The following is a 7,792-nucleotide window of genomic DNA, read 5'->3' as shown; positions in this document are numbered from 1 at the left end:
GAGCCCCCCCTCCTCCGCCCTGCGCTCGCTTCCCAACCTGGGTTGCCTGCCCGCCTGTCCACTCCATCAGGCCGTGAGCTCCGGGGCTGAGACGCCCTGGTCTTTCTCCAACGTCCCCATGTGGAGAGGGTCAACTCAAATGTCTATATGGGGCCAGAGATCATGGCAGTGAATGAGGAAGGGACCCCTCTGAGGGGTGCACGTCTGGTGTCTCCAGACCTCCCCACCTTCCCAGGGAAGCCAGAACTCAGGATTTCCATATGGAAATGCCTGGTTTCCAGATGTGCCGCCCGTGTGCACAGCTGCACTCCTCACCCAATGTGGGGGCCACCAAGTTGCAAACCCTTCAATAACGACACCAGCGAACGCAGGGGGCTGTTATAAAGCACTTTATAAAGTTTATATATCATTTGACTCTCACAACAGCTCTAAGACATAGGCACTTTCCAGATGAGGAAACGGAGGCACAAAGAGGTCAAGGGGCTTACCCAGTCACAGGGCTGGAAGTGGCAGAATCAGAATTTGAACCCAGACAGTCTGGCCCGGCTCTTAACCCCTCCACACCATCTACAAGGTGCTACTGGTGACCCACCCAAATCCCCTTTATAGACGGCACTCACCCCAGCTGTCAAGCCAGATGCTGACAGCTACACCTGGACGTTCCACTGGGAGCCACTGGTGCTGGAGTCGGACATCTGGGAACTTATTCACACACATCCCCTCCCCCGGCCATGCCCTCTCCCAACACACCCTGTAGCCAATCACCGATGCTGGGGCAAACTGGTGGATTCATGCTCCAGAGCTCCCAGGGGATTGGCCTGAGTTTAGATGCATTTGACCTGCCCCTCGGCCCAGCTCCTTCCTGCCTTGTCCTGCTTCGTGGACTCCCTCCTCCCGAGGGCGCTCCATCGATAAGCAGGAACCCCCATCTCCGGTTCTAAGCCAGCCCATCTGCAGAAAGAAGGACCCAGAGCCTGCTTGTCCTTTTGAACCAAGAAGTGCCAAGGGCTACAGGGACTTTATTTCTGCCCTGCCCAACCCAAGCCGAGGTGGCAGAGCCCTCTGCCGTCACGCCACCCCCGACACAGGTCCCAACCAGGCTCAAGTCATCACACACACGTCTACTGTGGTGGGCTCCTCCCGGGTGAAGCCGTCACCGAAGCCCTCATCGTCCACCAGGTCGGGCTTGCGGCAGCACATGGGGCAGAGGCGGTTGCGCACAGCGGAGGCCCGGAGCCAGACGATGAGGTTCCATCGCTCGCCCGTGCCCAGGGGCCGGGCCCCGTGCAGCTGGCCGCCCCGATGCAGCACACCCTGGCCCACCACATGCTCCACCTCCAGGGGGTTGGCCAGGGCTGAAGGCGCCTGCAGACAGCTGGGGTCAGGTCTGGGCACTCGCAACTACCCCAGGCCCTGCCCCGGGGGTCACACACACTAACCTGGAAGAGGCCCCCGAAGTATAGGGCGCCCCCGGTGAAGGCCTTGCCCAGGGACACGTTGATGGTCAGCTCGGCGTTGTCATAGTGACAGCCCAACTCCCGGTCCTGGCCTGGTGCATACTTGACCACGAAGGCTCGGTGGCTGTCGAGCCAGCCTCCGCCACAGTCTGGGTAAAGGAGGGCCATCAGTGGCTGGAGGAAGCGCTCCCGCAGCGGCGTCACCAGCGGCTCATCCAGGCCCAGCTCATGGAGCAGCACCTGGAAGGAGGGTTCCAATGAGGCCCCGAGATGGGGAGGGATCAGCTGGGAAGCTGGTGGGGCCCCACCCTGGGTCCCTGGGGTGTCCCTTGACTTGTTTAACTTCATAATCCTGCGATTTCATTTTACAGACGGAGAGACCCAGGAACAGAGAGGGCTACACAGCAGGTCCATAGCACTGCAGGTCAGTCTCCCCAGACCCATGTGTCCCTGCCTCCTCAGCCCGCCTGGCAGAGCCGCACCCACCCCATAGTTGTTCATGGTGTTGGGTCTTCCCTTGGGCATGTCCGACTGCTCGAAGTGCTCCAGCTCCTCCAGCAGCGCCTGGCAGAACGGCGCCGTGAACACCGGCAGCCGGTAGATCCGCTTCTCCTCTGCAGGGGGGACAGTCTGTTGGCCGGGAGCTTCGGGTGCGTTTCAATCTCCCCGAGTTGTGTGAGCCTGGGCATGCCTTTTCACTTCCCCAGCCTCAGTTTCCTCGTCTGTATAATGGGGATAACTCGGGCACTCTACACCCCTCTCGGGGCCATTATGAGGATTAAATGATGCATGGTATGCACAGCACTGGGGGGGGGGTTCTATTCTCCAATTCACACCCCCCCCTCCCCCCGCCACACACACACTCATCCCTGGAGCCCCTCATCCTGCTTCCAAGGGTGCCATGGTCTAGCCTTCAGACTCAGATGTGAGTTCTGATGAGGCTCTGAGATGGGGAGGGATTAGCCCAAGGACACCCAGCAGGCCAGCCAGAGCCAAGCCAGGACACAGAGCCTGCTCGGGCTCTCTCTGCACCCCTCCCCCCAGCGAACCGCCAAAGTCTGCACCCCAACTCAGAGGTTTCTTGGAGTTTCTGTTCCCCATAAGGAAGGCTGAGAGGGGCTGCTTTTTTGGAGGGCGCTGGTGGGGAGAGGCCCGGCTCAGAATGGAAATGGGGACATTCTTGGCAGACACACACGTTTGGGCCAACTCACAAGCAGCCCCAGCCCCACCCAAACAGCCTCCTTACAATTTCAGCTGCTCTGGAGTGGAGGGCAGTGAGTCCCCTCCCAGCCTGGAAGGGGAGTCTCATTCTACCCTGTGCCCCCACAGGATGCAGGTGCCCGGAGGGGAGTGGCTTTTACCTCTGTCCCCCCACCGGATCCCCCAGACCCAGGATAACAGTAACCGTAAGACCCGGAGAATTCTGTGCACATACCACGCTCAAGCCTCTAAGCGCATTACCTCTCACCCGATCATCACGGCACCTTTCGAGATGGGCGGTATTATCGTTCCCATTTCACAAATGAGGAAACCAAGACAGACAGGTTAAGGAACGTGCGAGACTCCCTGGCCTAGGACTTCTGCTGAGTTTAGCCAGGGGGAGGCCCCAGCAGGAGGTGGAGGGCAGAAAGAGAGACGGGGCATTTTGGAGTCTGGCAGGGATGTGTGTTCCTGCCGGTTGTCTGGCAGCCCCTCCCACAGCTCCAGGTCCCTGCAGCTTCAAGAAACGTCATCTTGCCCACTCCTTCAGGTCCAGAGACAGGAACGCTCCCCTCTATTGCTGGCCCTGCTGGGGTCCTTCACCTCCCTTGCTGATCCTTTTAGCTCAGCCCACACTGTCTCAACTATCCCTTCCTTAAGCTCTTCAGTCACCCCAGCTGGCTCATAAGACACTGAACAGCTGTGTCTCTTGGGTGAGTGCATGGATGGATATAGATGCCCTGCTCCTGTGCCTTCCAGCCCCTGCTGGTTTGGATTTTGGAGGCACACATAATGGACAGAGGGGACCCCAGCCTCCCACCCCCTAGTCCTGCCAGGTCATGGGGCCAAGACCTCACCCGACACCGTCTCCAGCCGCTGGAGGAGGCCCTTGAGGTCTGCACCTGGCAATGCGCTGTACTCAGCTGCGGCCAGAAACTCAGGGGCCAGAGCCACATCCTGGGGAGAACACACACCCACTATGGGGCAGGCAGCCTCCCCAGCCTGGATGCCTCCTCCTCCCAGTAACCTGCCCCTGCTGGGTACCTGCAGTGAGTTGTAGATTTCAGGCCGAGCCGGGTGGTAGGAGCTGGCGATGAGGGCTTTCCTGGCAGCCGACTCCTGCCCTAGGCGCTTCCGCCGCTCCACCTCCTGCTCCAGCTGGGGTGGCACAGGGCCTGGTTACCAGGACAGGGCCTCTCATCCCCTCGAGGCCATTGTACAGATGAGGAAACTGAGGCCCAGGACAGCCAGAGCAGGGCCCAGGCCGGGAGCCAGGTCTGCCTATGCTCCTGACTCTGACAGGGTTGATTGCAGGTGCCTCGCTGTTAGCTGAAGGGGACTCCTTCCAGAAGGGGGCCCAGCCCACTCTGGGCTATGACAGCCTTGAGACGCCCCTCAGCCAGCTGGGGCCATGCAGGGAGGGGAACGAAGTCCCAGCAGAGGGCTCTCCCCGGAAGCTTCCCACCATTACCCCCAGGTGAGGGAGGAGGGGCGAGATGGGGAGCAGCCCTGGTGGCAAGGGAAGCAGGGTCGGAGGAGGAATAGCAAGGAGCCTGGCAGCCCTGGCAGGACCTCAACCCCAGGGGCTGTGAAACCTTGAGCAAGGGACTCCCCTTGTTGAGCCCATTTTTTTCATCTCAAAAGAGCATGAAGTAAGGCAACTTGGCAGCCCTCCCTCTTTCTCCTTTTCTGGTGCCAGGCCCCGGCTGCTGCAGTGAGTGGGCACAGGAAGGGGGAAAGGAGGGTTTAAGGAGCCCTTCGGTGATCTGGGACTGGCAGGCCTGAGGCTGGGACACCCCTTCAAGCCGCCGACACAAATCTAAAATGGAAGGTCTAGGCCGGGTGTGTAGGGGTGTTGGAGGGTGGTGAGTGTTACCTCTTCTAACAGCTGCTGGAAGTCCTTGGGGGTGACACAGCCTCGGCTGCGCAGGATCTAGGAGCAAAAAGGTCAATGAAGCCGACTACATGACCCTGGGCAAGTCGCTTAACATCTCTTGAGTCTCAGTTTCCCCTCCTAAAATGGAGATGAGAGCCCGGACCGCAGGGGACCATCGTGAGGATGAAATACGATGAGCGCTAAGTCCAGAGCGGGGTTCCCTGAGCCAGGCCCTGCACTAAGCACATATGTGTTAGTTCACCCACACGACAGCCTCACTAGGGAGTTATGCTTATCCCCAGTTAAGGGGAGAAAACTGGGGCACCGAGAGGCCAAGCCACTGCTGCGGTCAGATCTGAGCACGCGGGCCACCAGCGACCGCGGGGACAAGGGTCCCTCCTCCGCCAGCCCTCCCGCGCCTTCCTCTGCGGAGCTGATGGAGGCCACTCACAGGGCCGTAGTCCGCGCGCAGCTGCTGCTCGCCCCGGAAACGCACGTGCAGCCCGTAGCGCGCCACGTACAAGTTCTCGGAGCAGAAGCAGGCGCAGCGGCAGAAGCGCTGCGGGACGCCCGCCGTCGCCATGGTGAGGGGGAGCTCGCGGCCCCGCCGGGTTCCGTAGGAGCACTTCCGGGTACGCCCACTTCCGGCAGCCAAGGATCCGGTCTAAATTACCGAGCGCAGAGAGGAACGAAGACTCCGCCCCGCCCCCCGAAAACGGTCTGCGGTGTAGAAAGATGTGGCCATGGTGAGGGGGCGCTCGCGGCCCCGCCGGGTTCCGTAGGAGCACTTCCGGGTACGCCCACTTCCGGCAGCCAAGGATCCGGTCTAAATTACCGAGCGCAGAGAGGAACGAAGACTCCGCCCCGCCCCCCGAAAACGGTCTGCGGTGTAGAAAGATGTTCCCGGGCCTTCTCGCGCCGCCGCCTCACAATGTCCCCATCCACGAGGCGGGGACTCGGACCCCCCCAAGACCTTTTGCCACCTCCCTTTTCTGCTCGGAGCTTCTGAAGAACCAGCCAACTCCACGGGGACAGTTAAAGGCGCCCTGAGGTTCTGTCGCGTTTCCTCCAAATGCTATGAACCATCCAGTTCTGTGCGTTTGAGCTTGGGGTTTAGCATTTTTTCCCGGGTCCCTATCCCCCCTCTCCCGTTGCCCCCGCTGTCTCCTAGGAGTCACCGCTGGTTGCCACAGTGTCTCCACAAAAAAAAGTTCCGTCCGGCGTAACTTCCGGTGGCAGTCAGGTGTGGGGCGGGGGAGCAGGGCGTGGTCTGTCCGCGGCCACACCCCGCACAAACCGGTCTCAGTTCTGCGCAGCCGCTGTGCGAGATGAGTGCTATTTCTCTTCGCGTGCAACCCAACCTGAGGGAGACCCATCGCCGCACACACCGGGACCCCAGTCATGGTCCGCCGTGCACACCCCGCCCCCCCCCAGACCCAGGTCTGCAGAACTGGAGCAAGTGGCTTGGATCGGATTGAAAACCTATCACCGAGATGGGAGAACTGAGGCGCGGAGCAGGGGAGGAAGTCCCTCCTCCTGGAATTGGTCCCTGACCCCTGCCCTAGCGTTTCCCCGCGTTATGCGGGATGCGGGTGGGGAGGAAGACTCTGGGCCGCAGGACTTCCGCCCAGACCCCAGATACACCGGTGACTGCAAGTGATGGCACCTGCTGTCCCCGCTTCCTCCCCCCTGGACTTCTGGATCCCTCACCCGCCTTTCACCCCTACAGCAAACCCTTGAGCTGGGTACTGTTACGTCTTCATGTGATACAGATGGGGAAACTGAGGCTCCGAAGTGCAGGGACCGGCCCCAGGTCACTCACCAGTAAGGGACACGCAGGGGGTTTGAACCCCGAAGTCTGCTCTCTGACTCCCCTGTTCACCGCCACAGGGGGTCAGTGGTGAGGGTGAGATGCGGAGGGAATTTGAGTTTTCTCTTTGTGCTTGTTGGCATTTTCTTAACGAGTCTGCTTTCCTTTCCCTGTTCTTACACATGTGTGCGAACCACCGTAAACACATGCACTCCAGCACATATGTCCATGCTAACACATTTACACGCAACCACACATGCCATCAACACACTCACCCCCCCATACACATCCTCATGAACACATTCCGCATACAGTGATGGTTGCACATTCGTGCACACACCACCCCCCCACACACCTACTCACCCACATTCACATCCCACACACACCTGCTCACACGCAGCACAGCCCGGTTCCTCTCTTCTCTCTGCAACTTACTCTCCAAGACCCACCCGTTGCTCTTACTGAAGCCCCGGAGCCCAAAAGGGAGAGGGAGACCCTCACGTTCTGTGATTCGGTGTCTCCATCAGCACATTTGGGGATCCAAGGCTCCAGCCAGCGGTGTCCCCGCCTTTCCCCAGTGCCTCCGGGGACCAGGAGAGGGCGCCTGCTCTCTGGGCAAAGCCTATCCCAACAGCCGGAGTGGTTTTCACAACTGGCTGGGCAGGGGCTTTCAGACCTTCCTGAGTGTGTATGTCTACGAGTGTGTGAGAGTGTGTCTGCGCATGTGTGAGCTGTGCACGTGGAAGTGTGTTTTGAGTGACAGACAAGGCCCTTGCCCTTCTGAAGGTCTCAGTCAAGTGAGGGGAGACAGGGGCAAGCGAGGAAACCATCACATGATCGAGTTATTCTCACTTGGTTGCGAGTGCCAGGAGACACAGTGGGAGGGGCCTGGAAGTGGCTTCTTTGGACAGGTGGCCAGGGAGGCCCCCCCAAAGGGACATTTCAGCTGAGCCCTAACTGCTGCAGCAAGATCTGGCAGGAAGGGTCGTAGGCAGGGGAACAGAGTGCAGGTCACTTAACATCTGCTGTGGGCTGACCTTGACCAGCAAGGACCATGAGAGGGCAAGCCGGAGGCAGCGGGACCAGGGGTGGTATTGGGGCCGAAGCACTGGGCATAGGAGGCCACGGTTAACATTTTGAATTTTACCCTCCAGGCAAAGGGCAGCTGTTTAATCCTCACAGCAAACCCTATGAGACAGGAACTATCCTCATTTCACAGATGTAGAAGGGGAGGCTCAGAGAGGTCCAGTGACCCACCCAAAGTCACACAGCTCATAAGTGGTGGAGTCCGGAATGGAGCTCACATCTGACTGCTGGGTTGTTTATATAAAGGTCTGCATGGGCGCCCCCTCCCCGCTCAGGCATAAAATCAAGGTCACGGGGACCTCAGTTCCAGCCCAAGCCTGCTGGAGCTACCAGTCTTCCTTAAGGAGAGCGGCCGCGGGGGGC

At 59.9% G+C, this 7,792-nt stretch overlaps 1 protein-coding gene across 3 annotated transcripts; it reads right to left on the bottom strand.

The window, feature by feature from the left end:
* Positions 1–373: 373 nt before the first annotated feature.
* OGFOD2 (2-oxoglutarate and iron-dependent oxygenase domain containing 2) lies at positions 374–5,204 on the bottom strand. Of its 3 annotated transcripts, XM_005875465.2 has the most exons (7): positions 4,985–5,204; positions 4,534–4,590; positions 3,702–3,815; positions 3,515–3,614; positions 1,944–2,071; positions 1,440–1,697; positions 375–1,365 (listed from the first exon to the last, which is right to left on the bottom strand). In XM_005875465.2, the coding sequence occupies exons 1-7, from the start codon at positions 5,114–5,116 to the stop codon at positions 1,102–1,104; spliced, it is 1,053 nt and encodes a 350-aa protein (XP_005875527.1). In that variant the 5' UTR covers positions 5,117–5,204; the 3' UTR covers positions 375–1,101. The 3 variants fall into 3 exon arrangements, with proteins under 3 accessions (XP_014402559.1, XP_014402561.1, XP_005875527.1); XM_014547073.1 differs by lacking the exon at positions 4,985–5,204 and having other exon boundaries at positions 374–1,365; positions 3,702–3,861; XM_014547075.1 differs by lacking the exons at positions 3,515–3,614; positions 3,702–3,815; positions 4,534–4,590; positions 4,985–5,204 and adding an exon at positions 2,919–3,493 and having other exon boundaries at positions 374–1,365.
* Between the last annotated feature and the right edge of the window lie 2,588 nt (positions 5,205–7,792).

This window comes from Myotis brandtii, unplaced genomic scaffold (assembly GCF_000412655.1).
Source record: "Myotis brandtii unplaced genomic scaffold, ASM41265v1 scaffold463, whole genome shotgun sequence".
Classification (NCBI taxonomy): domain Eukaryota; kingdom Metazoa; phylum Chordata; class Mammalia; order Chiroptera; family Vespertilionidae; genus Myotis; species Myotis brandtii.
The sequence above is the reverse complement of the archived record's forward strand: the minus strand, read 5'-3'. Positions and strand labels throughout refer to the sequence as shown.